Source organism: Falco cherrug, chromosome 17 (assembly GCF_023634085.1).
Source record: "Falco cherrug isolate bFalChe1 chromosome 17, bFalChe1.pri, whole genome shotgun sequence".
Taxonomy (NCBI): Eukaryota; Metazoa; Chordata; class Aves; order Falconiformes; family Falconidae; genus Falco; species Falco cherrug.
This window is the reverse complement of record NC_073713.1, coordinates 1,843,692-1,861,098: the sequence shown is the minus strand read 5'-3', so window position 1 is coordinate 1,861,098 and position 17,407 is coordinate 1,843,692. Positions and strand designations below refer to the sequence as shown.

At 44.6% G+C, this 17,407-nt stretch overlaps 1 protein-coding gene across 5 annotated transcripts in view; it reads left to right on the top strand.

Annotated features, from left to right (window-relative positions):
* ALG9 (ALG9 alpha-1,2-mannosyltransferase) overlaps positions 1-17,407 on the top strand; it is a 78,033-nt gene that overhangs the window by 13,130 nt on the left and 47,496 nt on the right. For 4 of the 5 annotated variants that reach the window (XR_008735466.1, XM_055728679.1, XM_055728682.1 and 1 more), the window contains exons 11-14: positions 1,142-1,271; positions 2,021-2,168; positions 2,492-2,621; positions 9,492-9,622. Coding sequence is in view for 4 of the 5 variants with exons in the window: in XM_055728679.1 (XP_055584654.1) it covers positions 1,142-1,271; positions 2,021-2,168; positions 2,492-2,621; positions 9,492-9,622 (539 nt within the window). In the remaining variant the exon portion in view is untranslated. The remainder of the gene's footprint in view (positions 1-1,141; positions 1,272-2,020; positions 2,169-2,491; positions 2,622-9,491; positions 9,623-17,407) is intronic. The other variant, XM_055728683.1, reaches the window with a different exon arrangement.

The following is a 17,407-nucleotide window of genomic DNA, read 5'->3' as shown; positions in this document are numbered from 1 at the left end:
CCTGGGCTCCCCACCAACACTGCCTGCACCCCTCAGATCACTCTCATTGTTCCCCTGGTCAGTTGCTGTTCTGACTGTTGACCCCCCATCACTGCTGATGCCTTGCAGTGCTCAGCTGGAGCACCCCAGATGACTTTCAGTCCTTGCATTCGTACAGGATCAAGCTCTGTAATGTCAGCAGTTTCATGGCTCCGACCGAGAACTGCTGTGTGCTGTCAGGACATTCATCAGAAGGCAATAGTGTAGGACCTTTGCCAGATACGGCTTTGGGAAAATCTGGTGTATATTCCTGGCCTGCGTATTTTAACACTGATTTTGTCCAGTGTTTAGCATCCAGCTGAGAATTTAGAACTGATCGTCCACTAGTAGTACAAGCTTGTCAGAGTCTGCTCCTCCAAACCACATGGATCTGGCTGTTATGGGAAAAACACAAACCAGACAAGAGGAAGAGAAACCAGATTAGGATAGGAAGTGAATAATTCCTGCAGAAAGGCAGAGCAGGAGGGAGGGACCCAGCCAAGTGTTGGATGTAGTTCCTCTTGGATGTTCCCAGAAAGGCTCTTAAATGAGAAGAACCTAAAGGGCTTTTCTTTTAACATTTCCAGAGTGGCTTGGGTTTAAAGGTGGATGAAGAATGTGCTGTGTGTTCTTTTATCTACTTCAAAGCTGTAGTTTGTGCAGACCAGGTGAACAGCCATAGGTCACTCAGTAAATCTGGGTGATGGAACTGCTGTTGGAGAGGAAATCAGTCCAGCATTGAACATGAGGTCTGTCTGTGCAGGGAAGTTCTGCAGAAGTGTCTGGAAGGGACACTTGCTGCTGGTTCACCTGAGAGCCACCAAACTGGAGCCCTGGTAGAGAGCACTTTACAGCTTGACTAGAGGCCTTCCTATGGAAAAGAACTGAAAACATCTTTAAATACCCTAGATTATCAGTTAAAGAGATGTGACTGAACCATGTGAGTTTCTGTGCCCTTCTTACGGGTCTGAATGAAAAAATGAAGAGCAGAGATCAGGTGGGAGATGCAGGCACTGCTGTAAGGTTCTTATGAAAAACAGAATTTTGCTAAACATATCAGAGTTTGAGTAATTTATATATATATATGTATATTTTCTTTTCTTTTTTTTTACCGTTTCCTCAGAAATGTTACCACTTCATATTCCAGCGCTACCGCCTGGAACACTACACAGTCTCCTCCAACTGGCTGGCCCTGGGGACTGTCTTTATCTTTGGCCTTTTGTCTTTGTCACGCTCTGTTGCCTTATTCAGAGGTTAGTATTTTAGACTTGTTCTGTACTTTCCTGGGCACTGGTCTTGGCAAGTCTGAAGGACTGCCAGAGTTGTGCCGCTTCGACTACACAGCACAGTAGAAATAAGGAACCTCAGAAGTTTGGATGTCATTGTTGCAGGGAAAGGAATAAGTTCTAATGGTCACCATTAATGAATGATTATAAGTGTGTGTGTGTGTATGTATATGCGTATTCATACATGTATGTATGAACATAAGTATGTATTCATGTATGTTTGAATGTATCACTGGAATTATATCAGTTAAAAATCCGCTGCCCTTCACCTTAAGCCAGTACAACTATACTGATAAAAAACCTGTACCCAGACTAGTGCTAAAGCAGATGCTCTTAACTTTCAAACATTGAAAAAGCATTTTCCCATGTAAAACTTGTAATTAGGTGCATGTGTCCCTAACGGAGATGGATTAGATACGGTCCTTAAGTACTTTCTTGAATCAGAGCCATGCAGTGAACCTTCCCACCTCATCAATATTTTTTTGCTTGATGGTAGCCATTGACAGTCAGGACAGAGAATGTGTATAAGGGTGGTAGGGTACAAGCACTTCTAAAAGGAGCGGGAGCTTTGGAACCCAGCCACTTCTCAGCATAGACCAATTCATTTATTCAAGAAATTATCAGTTGTATGAACAATTATTTGAGGTCTTTCAAAAGCAATCATGTAAATATCACCTGTTTCTTTACCCTTATTTACAACTTTCTGACTTCCATAGGCTATCACGGGCCCCTGGACCTATACCCAGAATTTCACAGGATTGCTACTGACCCAAGTATTCACACTGTGCCGGAGGGGAGACCGGTTAATGTCTGCGTGGGAAAGGAGTGGCATAGATTTCCAAGCAGCTTTCTTCTGCCAGATAAGTAAGTTGGTTAATGTGAATGGTACATTTTGGTGAGATTCGTGAGAAGGGCCACTTCTTACAACAAGTATTTGTGGGAGTAACGTTCAAGACCTTGTATCTCTGTTGACAGTAAGCACATCCAAACCAAACGGTTCTGAACTGTGTGATCAGCAGGTTGGGCTGGCCACAAGCTGCTGCAAATTCGTGGTGTGACAGCTCCTCTAGCAGGGCTGCCTACCCTCAGGAATGGAATATCCTTGGTTATGCTTTTGGTTTTCTTCACACAAACTGTTACTAGCTCCTGCATTTTCCTGCTGGGCTTTCTGACACCATTCTTTGCAGTTGGCAGCTCCAGTTCATCCTGTCGGAATTCAGGGGCCAGTTACCAAAACCATTTGCCAAGGGACCAATGGCCACACGGATCATTCCCACTGACATGAACGACCAAAACAAGGAAGAGCCATCTCGATATGTAAGGATTATATTCCTGTTTTCTTTTCCTTATCTTACTGTATAAGTGGTATTACTATAATGCCAATGATTGAGTCTGCCTGTTTTGTTTTCTGGGGACCATATAAGTTGCAGAACAAAAATGGGCTGTCTGCAGCACTTGGAAATTTCCCCATTTATGTGAGTGGTTTCTGTTTGCATTTCATCTGCCTATATTTCATTTAAAGACATAATAATAATGAAAAGAAGCAGAAGAAGTAGTAATTCCTAGTTATTGCAATTTTGGTTTAGTGTAATGTGTTACTGCGATTACAGGAAAGTGAACTGAATGAATAGTTTGAAATCCCCCCCTGAAAACATTTGTCACTGAGCAGGGAGTGAAATTTTCCTTTGTACTTTCCTTTCTTTTTAAATACAAACGTATTCATCATATTTGCAACTGAGGAGGAGGAACTTAATTTGAAACTTCACTGAAACAATTGCATCAGTGATTTCAATGGGAATCTTTTAAGATAATCTGTACTGGTATTATTAATTTGTTACTTTTCCTAGTTGTATTGTTACCTAAACAAACAGTGCGCACATATGAATATTTTAAAGTTATTGTCAGCTAACTTCTTTAAAATTATTTAGCAGGTTAAATCTTAGCAGTGCACTAAACATTCTTTACAGTGCACTAGATATGTCGTCATCCTTTCTTTTTTGTCCTAAGGTTTGAATGAGAGGAACAGCCAAGGAACATATAGTCCTTTCTTCCTTCTCTCTTAGCACCTTGGAGTTATGTCTGTCAGTGTGTAGAAAGCACTGGTGTAAGGGACCAGGCCTCTGGTTGACATGAGTGGGTCTGTCCTGGCTGAGGACAGTAGACTACGCTTGTTGATGTGCCTCATGACTTTGGCCTGTGAGACATCGTATGGGCACTTGTGATCCGCTCACGGAAGCGGATGGAAGGCAGTGCTGTAGCACAGGAGCAAACTGTGTGGGTAAAACCAGAGATCAGTCTTTTGGGTTAAAGCTGTCTTCTTTTGGGCCTCATTATGTACTTACTGGAAATGGGAAGGAGGCGTGTTCCCACCTGAGAGAAGCTGTCTGCTGCAGTGTATTTAATTTACGAAATCTTTAACTGTGGCATATTTTTAGCACAGACAGCTGGCTGGTGCACAGCCTGTGACTAATGGAGCAAAACACACTTTTGTTTCATGGTTGTTTCTTAATGTCACCCTACAATTTTGTTATTTCTCACGCAAGCGAAAGAGCCTAGGACATTAGAAATAAGCTACTAAATGTGAATTTTAAAGGGGGTTTTAAAACTTTTCCTTCTGACCTGCTGATAATACCAAGAGAACAAGACCTCTTCTCAAGTTTAGTGAGCTTACGAGCGCAAGCGTACCCAGATTTAGAAAAAAAGTGTTAGCAAGCACTGGAAAGGACCATCATAGCAAATAAATCTAAATAGCATGAGTCTGTTGGTCATTTAAAGGAGAGAAAACAAATGGTTCAAAAGGATTATCTGAGCCATGGAGCTTAAAACCAATCAATGGCTGCAGAAATGGGGCTGATCTCTCTGTTTCAAGTGTAAGTATCTATTATGGCTCTGCTTGAAAATTGAAGAGTAAACCTCAGTGTTTCTGTTGCTATGAGACACTGGGGAAAAGAGTGATTTGATCTTCTTGTTTTGCCATTCTTCCTTCCTTAATCATGTGGAACAGCACTTAACTTGTACTTGTCCTACTGAGGAGATGCATTTGTCTCTGAAACTGCTAAGAAAGGGAGGAGGAGTATTATTTCATTATTTCTTACAAAGATGAATCCAAGCAGGAACAGTTGATTAGGCCTGAAACTGTTAAAAACTACTGACTTCAGAGGAAGGTTTTCTTTAACCACTTTTTTTCCCACTTCTTTTCCGATTCCTTTTAGCTCTGTTTTGAACTGTAGGAACCACCTGAGGCTTGGTCTCGTTTTTGAAATGTGTGTTTAAGTGACCAGTAAAACATCTCTGGTTTTGCTCAAAACAGTTGAACTTTTATCTAGGGTAAACCAGACAAGCTCCTGTTGTGCTCTGTGTGGCCAGGCTAACGTCCATCCAGACATCAGTGAGAGACGTTGGCTGCCAGCGGTACAGCAGCAGGCGGTGCCCTTAGCTCCTCTCTGTATTATACTGTGCGCGCTCCTGTTACTCAGGATGTGATCAAATGTAGTTCTCCTCCAATTAGCATAGCAGTTGCATCAAAGAGAGAAAGAGTGGGAGGAGGAAAAGGAAAGGAGAACAGAGGAGGATAGGATGTACCTTAGAAATTCCTTGCAGCTCTGTTCGCTAAGACTGGCTTCTTTCTACAAAGGAATGTTTCGAGGTTTATACACCACTGACATCTTACGTAAATCCCCAAATAAATGCATAGGCGCTGTGTTGGCCCTCTGACGAGGATGAATGTTATCCTTAGCTTCAGGATAACTTGTAAGTACGCACTGTGCTCTACTTGGAATGGTAGAAGTGAAATCTGCCTTTCCCCTGGCAGATAATTCATATGCATTGGAAGTGCAAGCCCTTTTAGGGGTTCGTTTAGAATGAGAGAAGTGAGATCGGTCTTAGTGCTTGAGGCAGTAATTCAGTAACTTGTCTTTCTCTGAATGATTCTACATCACTTACAGAAAAACTTGGTTAGTGGTTTGGGAGTCTTTTTGCTAATGAGCCAGAACCTCTCTCAGGGCCTGGAACGTTCTTCTCATACAGTGCGAGAAGTGGATTCAACATTCTCCTCAGCTGAGTTTCCCATGGTGTAATTTCGTTTGCCACTCAGTTGTGATGCCACGGAGCCATCTGGTATCCACCTAATTAAATTGTTTTCAGCCTAAATTGTCACAATAAACCCCCAAAGGTCTTCAGAAAAGTGAATTCAAGCATATCCAAGGAAGTCTGCAATGAAATTTTGTGGGAGAACAAACTGAAATGTGGGATTCCTCAAGGAAGAGTTTGAGACAATAGGACAGAATAGAACATAGTCATCCTTGAGAATCTCAGCTGCCTGCATTTAGGATAACTGATGGGTGGAGACCTTTGCAAACCTGGCTTAAGGGGCCTTAGTTTTTCACTTGACTAATCCAGCTATAGCTGCTCTGCCTTTTCCTTCACCTTTTCAATGCGGCAAACCTACGTGGTGGTGGTAAGGAAATTTGTTTCCTCATTGAAACACCTGGTCATCACCTTTTTTCTTCTGACTTGGTGAGACTTACACACTGTTGTGCAGTCAACAAGACACAGCTGCATGTGTTGGGGTCTGCCATTGTTAATTAAAGGGAAAACTGCCACTTAGGAGAGCTGGCCTCCTAAGGAGCACGTATAGATCTCTCACGAAGGCCGCAGGCCCTCTGTATAAAAGTCAGTGAAAGCAAATGGACCAGGACTTGTTGCTCCTCAAACTTGATCGTGTTCCTTCCACCAGGCACATAACTTATTAACGTGAGTCCTCGTCCTGACAGGGTCCTTAGTCTTTCCCTTCAGCCCTTGTTGCCCTGACAGTTTGCAATAAAAAGAAATAAATCTGGAGGGGTTTGCCATTTTACAGAGGTCAGTGTTTATCTGACCTTGCAAGAGCTCTGCTGTAGCCTGTGCATTGAAAAGCTCATGCATGAAAAAAGTGAGATTGCAATCTACATTCTGTTCAGAGCCCCTGAGGGATGAACAAGGACCAAGAGTTTGTCACCAGCTGAGAGACAATTTTTTTTAATGTGTGTGCTGTTGACAGGATCTGATTATGATGCTGTGTGATGCTGGGGCCATAGAGCCTGTTTCCAGACAATAATTCAGCATAATGATTTGTTTTTATTGCTGTCTTCAGAAAAAAACTTGTAACCAGTTTACACCGAGACACATGTTTTTAGCCTAGCACAAAAACTTTGATAAAACTAAGAAGACTCATGTTACAATTTGCAGATACTTATTGATCAGAAGTTATGCCCTGTCTTCTGTTCTACTTAACCCAAGGGAAGACTCTGGTGATGTAGAGTTTTTATATCTAAATACATGTATTCTAGCTCCCTGATGAATGAAAAATTCTGGATGATTGAAGTACACCACCAATAATTACTAGGATGTGCTGTACTTCACTGGTGTAATTTCTCAGAAATTTCAGAATACAGTACTACATTTTCATGTCCAATGCTTAATAACATATCAGAGGCAGAAGTGGGAATTGTTAGTCCCCTTTGGTATTTGGGAGTAATGGAGTGCCACAAGGGTGGCTTGTGGACCAGCAGATCCAGAAAAGGCATCCAAGAATGCTGTGCCTTTTCAGTTCACAGAAAGAAGTACTGGAGACAGAACTTTTAGATTAATCTGGCTGGAAGTAGCACAAAAGCATAAGATAATTGCAATCATCGGGCCTGTTGACTTCTGGTGCCTCTCAGGTCACTGCTGCAAGCTTTTGCCAGAAAACTCAGCCAGCGCCAGATGTGAGAAAGGGTGACCCTTGGCTGACAAAAGCTAGTGTCAGCAAAATACCCAAGTACAGAGGCAGTAACTGGTAGAACTTGCCTTGCTCCAGTGGCTGAAAATTCTTACACCAGCAAAAGCTCAGCTTTGCTGCTGCACGCTGCATCCATGAAGGGCTCGTTTTTCTGGTGTATTGTAATGATACAGCTACCCTGGTACAATTTAAACGTGGCCTTAGGCTTGGGATTATTTCACTTTTGAAAACGTGACTTAGATCACTTAAAGACAATTAGATCTTCAACAGGAGAACATAAACCCTTATTTATAACCTGTCCTTGCCTCTAGATCTCTTACTCTCAATGTGGAAGTTTCTACACAATGTAGCCTCTTGTTGGGCTACCTTGTATGAGACTGAGCTCACATCTGATGGTTATTATTAAAAGGAAATTTGTCCTGGTAGGAACTCAAGCGTTCTTTGTAGCTGACAGTTCACATTTGTCTTGACAGAATTTTTATTCTTCAGCAGCTCAGGTGGACATCTGAGGGGTACCTGTGAGGAGTTGGGGGAAGAAGACAGGAGGTGGGGGCAGTTAGCCAGAAAGGGCACAGGATAAGGACACAGGATATTAATATAAATCAATAGTACAGCCTGTTCGTATCCAAGAGCACTCTCCCCAGCAGGAAGAGGGCGGTTGTGTAATGTCAGTCTCCTGAGGACATTGCCCACAGCTTGTTTAACTGGGAGGTTACACACATAATGCATTTCTGTGATGTTGCTTCCTCGAATACATTTTTATAATTTGGCAGGGTGTCGCCAAACACTTTGGTCGGGGCAGAGCAGTTACTTTTGCCGTAGGGAGCTGATGAAGACATGACTGTCCTGGTACCAAGTCCATGTGGTTTGAGAGGTGCAATGTGATGTCCATCTGCTTCAAGTGAGGCACTGAGGGTCGTCAGGGCTGCAGGGCAGGTTATTCATGCACAGACCCCAGTGTAAGTTGTGCCAGACAAGAAGCTCACTTTCCTGGAACTACTTACTGTTTTCTGTGATTCTGCTAAAGCCCTGCCATGCCGTGGCAAGACCAGTACCATGAGGCTCACAGAGTTAACGGGCTGAGGAGCTTGTGTGATCCTTGTGCCTAACCCATATCGTGTTCCGAGCCAAAGATGCTGGAATCGTGTGTAACAGATTGTAAAAGCACTTCTAAAGAAGCCATGAAAAGTCAGGGGAGTGAGGGGATTTCTTTTACAGAAGGTTGGCAGATACGCTGTTTCGAACAAAAGGGGGGAGTGTGAGGCACTGGCTCCCCTCAGATCCCCTGATCTGGCGTGTGCTTTGTTGTCTCTCTTGGGCAGTGGGTCAAGCCTTTATTGTGTGAACTGGACTGTACATTCTTTAAGGCCAGGGCAGCACCTATACAAGGTGTTAATTGGCAGTGTCTTTGAATGTTTGTACGTTGCAAACAGTTCCTGATCATGACAAACGAGCACTGAGTTGGTGTACTGCCCAGCAGCCATGCTTAATATTCCTCTGGTCTACAGAAACACTCCTCTGGATGTGTCTTGACGTAAGGTGCCCTTCTCACTGCTGTGCGTGCACTTCGGAGCAGAATTCATGAATTGCTGTTGCAGTAGTGATAGGAGTAGCATCTATAGATCACTCACAATGAGAGGATGTACTGGAAACTGCAAAGGGCTGTCCTTTTCACAGCTTTTATCAATGATTTGCAGGGGCGAAGGAGGAATAGGCAATAGGCTTATTAAATAACAAATGATGTGGGAGAAAGTACATAATTAGAATTCATAGTGATTTTGACAAATTGGAGAAAGGATCAAATTTAGTATAGACAGTGCACTAGACAAATATGATTAGGTGTAGAGTAAAATAGGATTGTAGAGAAGACAAGGGCCAATAGAGAACTCTAGCAGGTAAATACTATCACAAAGAAAATTACGTTTTTCTTGTTTGTGATGTAAACCAAGTAGGAACAGGCATGAACTGAGACAGAGGAAGATTCAGTGTAGACATCAGGAAACCTTTCTAACAGTAAAGGTAGTGAAGTCTTTTGCCTGGGGAGCTTGTGGAGTCCACATTGTAAGAAGTCTTTAATAGCTAGCTAGACAACCTCCAGGAAAAACATCAACAGAATTGGTTCTGCCATCTCAAATTCCCCTCTGTTACTTGCCAATTCCTCAGTAAGAGAGCTGGCAGCAGTACTTCCTCAGAGAGGGACCCTAGGACTCTCCTCCTGTGACCAGAGCAGTAGTGGTAGCTTGTATTCTGCTGTAAAGGTTTTACTTGAAAACATTAGAAATATTTTACCATGTATCCTGCATGAAGCATTTCACTTGTTGCTAGAAATGTAACCCACTTCTCTTTGGTAAGTACCAGCCTGTATAAATGAACACATACAACAAGAAGCCTACAGGAGGTAAACCACAAGAATGTCTGTCTTTCTGCAGATTGACATTTCCAGATGCCACTATCTGGTGGACTTGGATACAGCAGCTGAAACCCCAAGGGAGCCAAGGTATTCCTCCAACAAAGAAGAGTGGGTAACCGTTGCCTACAAGCCATTCCTAGATGCTTCCAGGTATGCTTTACACATCTGAGAGGGAGGGAGAAAGGCTGGCAGGTCTGTGAACTAATTCTGTTCAATTACCTGCTTGCAAAAGTAGCTATATACAGGGAGGAAAGATATAATTGCCAGCTTGAAATCCAATTTCCAGTAAAGGCAGCTTGCTGCCTACAGTGGAACCTTTGACAAACTTGCGCTTGCAATATTTATGACCTAGATTGCTTTAGAAGGTGAAGCGAGCTGAGAAGGGTGGTGAGAAGGATATTTTAAAAAAGAATCCTCCCTGTGTACTTCTCCCTGAAGTAATGTTTTTTTGTTTTGCTTTCTGAAGGAGTGAAGTGTATGTCATCTCCTCCCAACAGACTTTGAATCTGCTGTCTTGTTTCAGCAAAATTCAAGACAGGTGTAAGTCAGTCTGCAAGAGCATGAGCCCTTACAGATTTTATGAAAGCTCACAGACAGAGAGAGGAGGCAGTCTCATCGAGTGAAAAGTCAGCAAGGTCACACCTTTATTAGGCATCAGAGAATCCATGGAACAGACTTCTGTTAGAATCCATTCTTCATTAGTTCTGCTGCTCACTGAACAACTGGCTTGTGTGTCTGAGCAGGAGCTTCAGTGAGAAGCAGAGATTGAAGTTGCTCTTCTCTAGGCTAACAGGGCATGGAATCAGGGTTGTCAAACTGGGAATGCTGTTAATACATTCCTGCAAATACAGAAACCCTCAGCTGTAAGGGGATGGTTATTTAGTCCTTTAGAGCTCTGGTCATGTAGCTGTCATAAGAGGACAGAGGCTGACTGGAAAAATCTCTATAAAAAACTAACACAGGGTTCAGTGCCCTCCTATTTTCTGTGTGAGACCTTATTACTTCCTAGTAACAGAACCCTCTAGGGAGGGGGGCTGGTAAAAGCAGTTGAACAGTGAGAAAGAGTGATAATGTTAGAGCAACTCCCAGGAGTGCTCTAATGTTCCCAGCTTGCTGACACAAACAAGTTTTCTTGGCAAGGTCTTTCATGAACTATGTTTTCTGAGAGACCTGCTGTTACATTTGGGCAGGACTTTAGGAAGGGAGAATGAGATGGCCAATGAGTCTTATTAATGAGGCAATAAGAAGCATCTGCGTAAGAGTTTTTCAAAGGATTCTTTGTGCAGACCATATACTCTTGAATGTGCGTTTCTGCTTTGAAGACACATTTATGTGTTTTTGAAGCTGGTTTATCTTGCTGTCCTCTGCTGAACAGCTGAGCTTTGATTGTTTGGACCTGATCTAAAGTCCTTTGAAGTCAATCAGAGGCACTAAGTCAGGTCCAAGTGAGCCTTTTAAGACACCTCGGGTTAACCACAGGGGTGTAATTTGCTAGGGGTGCTCTCAGAAGTAGTGTCTGGCTGCCGCAGAGATGCTAGCCAGCCTAATGAAAGCAAAGTGAATTATTCTGGTGAGACTAGACATCTCTCAGACTTCTCCAGGATGTCCTGGGTTCTCCATGGCTTCTTTCCCTTTTGCTCATTTTTCCTGCACTTAGCTGATGTTTGGTGGAGAACGAGTTGGTCTGTCTCATGGGACCTTTTGGATTATTGCGCTTTCAGCCCCCACCCATAGCCGCTGAGCTTTCGATTAATGCTCATGAGACACATACCACTGCTCTCTCTTCTGAACCCATTTTGCACCCCCTTGGAGGCTGTGCACTGCTGAACAGAAACCAGCATCTGTCTGGAAGCAACACCACAGTGTGTCCGCTCCTTTTGCGGGGACAGAGTTGAGTCTGCAACTGGACGGACCCAAGTGTTTTGAATCCTCCACTGTCAGCCAGGCTTTTTTGTTCGTTCCTAACTTAGCTGGGGATTTTTCCTATGTGGTGTGTCTACATCTGACACCATCTCAATCCTGACTCTGCTGCAGCCTGCAGTGCTGACTGGAATCAGTGCGAGGAGTTAAGCTAGAGCCAAACGCGTGGCTCAGTACTGAGCTGAGTCCTTGTCACTCTTGACTGCTTTAATGCTGTTTCTGTATGAGTCACTATCACATTTTTCTTTCTTCTTCCCCCCCCTCCTTCTTATTAGGGGATATTGATAGGATTAAGGAATTTCCCTATTTACAGCTAAACCCCTGCATCCTGCCAAGCATAAATATCTGGCTGGTTTCTCAGGAATTTGGCTGAACATGTAGGTAGACGTGGTGTTGCAGTTCTGTTCTTCTGGGGAAAATGCTGTCAGAGTGCTTCCTGCCAGGCTGAGGCTGGTAACTTATTCTCCAGCTTGGCAGTGAAAAGCCGTGCAATCATTTTGATTTGATATATGATATTGTGTGTTGCATTTAGATCATCGGAACTCCAGCTAGATTCCCAGGCTGTATGTTTCGTGTTGGCTAAGTATCTCTGCAAGCCAGACTCCGGTAGTGCACTCGGTGCAGGGGTGATGGTTTCTGCGTGTGGTCCTTCATGTCTGGCTTGTGAGGGGAGAGTGTGTGTGGCTGTTAACGCTGGAATTAATGGAGCAGCAGCTTGTTGGGAGAAGCTGGGAGTCACAGAGCAGAGCATACTGACCCTGGTAATGGTGGGATGTGAAGGCAGAATACTGGGGGTGGGGAGAGGGGAGCATACTCCTTGGCTAAGCCATCACCAAGACCTTAGAACAGATCACCTAGAGGTGGTGGGGAGGGAAGGGGATCTTTCTGGCTGCTGTGTCCTCCTTAACAAAAGCTGCTGTTGTAGTAGTGGAAGACTGGAATAGAAGAGGGTTTGCAGAGCGTGCACGTCCCGGGAGGAGATCAGGCAGTCAGATCCTTAGCCCTGCTGGTGTCGCCTGTCAGCCACCGCTCCTGTTCTTGTGCTGCATGGAAATTCTCCGTGCTGTTCCTTATCGCCGCCTCACAGCTGGAGCAGAGGGGAGGTGTGGTGCCTTCACCAGTGGAGGAGGCCAGGTTGCCATAGCAGCAGGTCTGATTTCCATCCCTGCTGTTAGTACCTCCAGAGCTCCTGCAGTTTGGAGTGCTGGGCTCTGCGCCTTCAGCAGTCAGCAGGTGGGGCAGCTCAGGGCGCAGTGCTGCGGGAGCACTGGAAAGGCATGGGCTTCCCTGGGGGGTATCGCTGATGCTGAGGGATGGGAGAACCAGCAGTGTCTCCCCGTCTTGTCACCCTGCCTGTCTGGCAGATTCCCTGTTCCCCCTGAATAACAGTAAGCCAGGAACCACGGCCTGCCTAGCAGGGCAAATGCAGGGCAATTGGGCACAGCTTCCCAAGACAGCTCATGGTACAGTGAAGAGCAGAAAGAACAAACCATGCAAGGTCTCATCTCCCCTGTTTTTAGCCATTGTGTCATTTAAAGGTATAATATTTAAAACTGGATACTACAGACAAGGTCAGGGCCGCTTTTGCAAGCCCATCCACCGCAGCATGAGCAGTAGAAATTTCAGAAAGGCTATTTTTTGATTACCTGCTTCACAATTTTTGTCATATATTTTTGATTTCTTTCTGTAATTTGGCCTTGGAGAAGAGTTAAGGGGGTTGAGTGATTAAGAGGCTCAGCTGGAACTCGATACCCCCATGACTCCGTCCGGGTCTGTCAAACCTTCCCTGTGTTGCAGTTTCCCATTTGGACCAAAAGTTCATTAGCTCCCCACTTATTTCCAGGAGTTTGTTGGCAATGAATGAAAGAGTGAGGAGCTTCAACTTCATAATAGCAGTGGCAGGTAAATACCTTTGCATTGTTTTCATCACAGTATTGGAATTTTGTCGTAACATCCATGTAAAGGTTTCCCATGGCAAATGTTCATAATCAGTCTGTTGAGCTCCTCGCTCTGAGTGCGTCATAGCATTTCTAAAATAAGACGGTGTTGTTTGGATTGGGTTTTTTCCCTGAGTGTGATTGAGTCGTAACTTGCATAAAGTAATGGGGCTCAAGCAGTTCTCAAAAGGGGAAATGACACAAGTTTTGCAGCAGATTGGCAGCTGACAGATGAGTTAGCTAGGGGCAATTGTAGAGCTGCCTAGTGATTGAATAAGATGTGAGGGACTGTCTTGCCCTCAGACCCAGGCATTAGTTATTGTTGTTTTGTTTGGATTGGAAAACCTCATTTGCAGAGCAAGTACTACTGGTGTATCTTCTGTCTGTGGTTGCAGCAGCCTCCCTTGCTGGTAGTCAGCCCTTGTTTTGCTTGCTTCTGTCCTTACCCCAGTCTGTGGAGTACCAAGCCTGCTAGAGTGGGCACTTGCAGAGCCTCGGGGGGGGACACACTGAGAGTTGCCACTCCATCCCACTGGAAGGTTCTCTGAGGGCATCAGTGATGCCCTGGGACTGTTTCAGGGAAGCAACAAGTACTTCTGTAGTCCAGAAAGTTGTTGGCAGGCCTGATAGCAGAGGAGGTACGGAAATCCCAGCAAAAACACTTGTGTGTTTTTGTTTTGGTTTAGTTTGAGACAACAAATCTAGGTAGTGCTGTCTCAGGGTTGAGAAATTGGTCATTCTGGGGAGTTTAGCTGCAGGAGAGCAGCAGTAACACAGTTGTAATAGCATGTTAAGTGCTAGAAATTGGTAAGCTGAAAGGATCCCAGAGCTGGTAGATCTGTGGGGAAGAGTTCTTCCCAGGGTCAGACACACAGGTCTGTGGGTAGAGTCAGTGAAGATGCATCAAGAACCCCTATAATGATGATCCAGGCTGCTCGCATTTCTGAGCAGGTACTTTTCCCCCCTCCTCAGCTCAGCAGAATGATGCATCTCTCAAATCCAGCACCTGCTTCCACACAATGATTTGGAAATGTCCGCTGCTGCCTATGAAGTAAGTGTGAAAACACCATGAAAACACAGCTTTTTTTATAAAAGGGAAGAAGGAACAGAGGAAGTGTCACTTTGAACTGAGCTGTGAGGGAAGCTGCCGGTGTAGATTTCAAGTCTGCAGCTCAGTGGCTGCAGAGCAAGGAGCATTTGGGGAAAAAAAAAACACATCAAATACCTCCCCACCCAAAACCAAGCTCCTGCTCTTGTTCTTTGAAAATAAATGACCCCAGCAGTTCAATTCACTCCTGCTGAACTGGAGGCTTCTGGGACTCATTGCAAGTCTCACATTGACGTCAGCAAGTGCAAATGTAAATCTCAGCTGGCTCTGATAAATGGTGCTGCTAATTGAATTAGAGAGCACTCCAAGCCACCAGCTAATTATGCTCCTCAGGAAGCTGCTTTGCCAAGGTCCATTTAATTCTATATTGGCTGAGCACTCCAAATCTGGCACAGAAAAGGGGAAATATATTACAGCTCCCCACTGAGGAGCACATATTTTCCAGCTCTTTAGGCTGAGCCGTCTGCTTGCTCCAAACGCTTGGGTTTTCCATTAAAAAAAAAATAATTCTTAGTGCAAAATTAATGATTCGGTCACCTTGTTCTAGCATATCATTACCCTGGTTTGATAAGAGACTCCGTCTTGTTCCCTTTAATGGTGCTTTCCTCCATGCTACATGAAATGTTTTCCCTACTTTTGTTTTATAAGTAGCTAAATTACTTCTTAGGTGCATGGCTGGTATAAAATTTAACACCTAGAGGAGGTGCAAACATTAATGGGTTTCCAGAGACCTTTGGTCATGAGTGTATGCCTGTAGCTAGAAGGTACCAGGTCCTGCCCATGTGGCAGAGATTCACCTTCCTCCTGCCTCTTCTTTCTGCCGTTCCCATCTCCCTTTTTGTGCTGCTTTCTGAATTCTTCTGTCACTGGGGTAAGAAGTTCAGGTTACAGGATGCAGTTAGGAAGAATCTCCCACCACGATGTGTATCTAATTGCTTCCGTTCCATGTCAGTCTATGAGCTCAGGACGGGGGACTTGAACATCTTCACTTAGCAGTCCTTGTTTCCATTCCAGAAGAGCTTTCACTCGTGTTAGGAGAACAGAACTGTTGAGTTGCTTTCTCTGGAATACGTAATCAACAGAAAATCACTTAGCACCAAAGGGCACTGTGGTTCTAGCTCTGCTGAGCCCACTGGTAACTGCACCTCTGTCCTAACTGGGAGCTGCTCTGGGTGCTGCAGCAGTCGCTCCCCTAGAAACCAAAAAACTGCAGAAGAATTCAGCCCCCCCCTGGAATGTGGGATAGCTTCCATGCCTGGAGCACAGCAGGAGCTGGGCAGAATTTGCCTGTTGCCTGGCTCCAGCCTGGAGCTCACCACTGAAAAAGTCTTCCCGCACCAGTGTTCCAGCAGCATTGCACTAGATCCTTGGCTACCCAGCTTGGAGTCATTGTGGCCTTGATCTTGCTACCAACATGCTGCTTGGGAGCTCTGTGCTGATTAAGGCTACACACACTCAGTCTCTGGGGGACAAATTTAGAAGCAAATGCAAATAGAACATTATATATATATTCACTGTCATCTGTCATCCCATCCCCTTCCATGTGCCATCTGTTGTCTGAGGTTGCTGAGCCTGACAAAGCGAGGTGACAGGAGGTAAAGGTTCCCTGTCTGAATTTAAAGCTCCATCATGACTTCCTGAGCTGTAGGTGCCTCAGCAGCCGTGGGTCTCACGGCTGCTGTAGATTGCAGGCATCCAGGGCTTGGCTGCTGTGTAGTTACCAGCAGCAGAGAGAGCAGCCTCGTGCTTCTGTCCACTCAAGTCTTTTTCCAGTGAGAAGGTTGCTGCTGAACAACCAAAAAGGCTGACCTTGTAACTGTGGAGCAGATGTGTTGGTGTCACCATTTACCATGCTATATTCAGGCTTTCATGTGTTTATATCTGAGATGTGATTCTCTGAGCACATCAACATTATTTTTAAGATACCTCTCTTTATTTTCTGTTGCCTTCTTTTAACCTCTGTCCTTAGACTGAGGAACTGATGTAAACTCTTCACTTTTAACCTTTATAAGTCTTGTTAGTGAAGAGTCATTTTGCTGTGATGCCAGCAGCCTGACTACCTGACCCCTGGGGGAAACCAAGGACTCCTTGTGGACTTGACAGTTTGAGTAATACATCGTTCCACCTTGAAGAGCAGGGTGAACTTCACTTCTGGGGTCTCCTGGATAAATGAGATTTACAGCTTTCCGTTCTCGAGGCACTCCTTGTTTTGGGGGAGGAGTACAGGAATGTAGATCAGCTGTGGCCTTTATACACCGGTCCGCTGTGCTGTTATTTGTCATGAGTGCCTTGGCGTTATGTATGATATCCACTGGTGGGAAGAGCAGCTATCTTTCTGCTCTGCAATTCTCATCATTTTCCACCCTCAGGATTTTTTTCCCATCAGTCATTCCTGCCTCTCCTTTTTTGATCTTCTTTTTACCAACAGTATTTTCCTCTCCCATTTCACTGCTGATATAAACTGTGAAACAGTGAACACTGACATTTAAACTGCTGCTAGTAAGGGCTGAGTTGCCAGCAAAGTTAAGAGTATGTGGAGGGCTTTTGTTGCTCAGAGTTGCTGTTTCAGGCTGTCTGCAAACTCAGGATGGTTACACTGAGCTGGCTTATTTGGGAGGAGGTTTCTGCTACTACCAGCTCCTGGAATATCCTTTTGTTGTAGAAAGCAAAGCTTCAGGATCCTGCACAGTCTGAACAGATGCCATAAAGACCTTGTGACCACGACCATGTGAGCTTCACTGGGCTTGTATTTCAGAATACCAACAAGGAAAAGGTATACCTCTTATATAAAAAAAGGAAGTGGTGCTCACAAAAAGAAGTATAGACAGGACAGTAGCGTTTCTGCAGAGCTGTTGAGAGGCACCAGCACTGAGGGTAAACACAGGTGCTTAGTTCTGTTGCTCCAGCGGTCAGACCCACCGTTACTGGGTGCCCACTGCACCGTACAGTGCTGGCCTGGGCAGGCTGTCA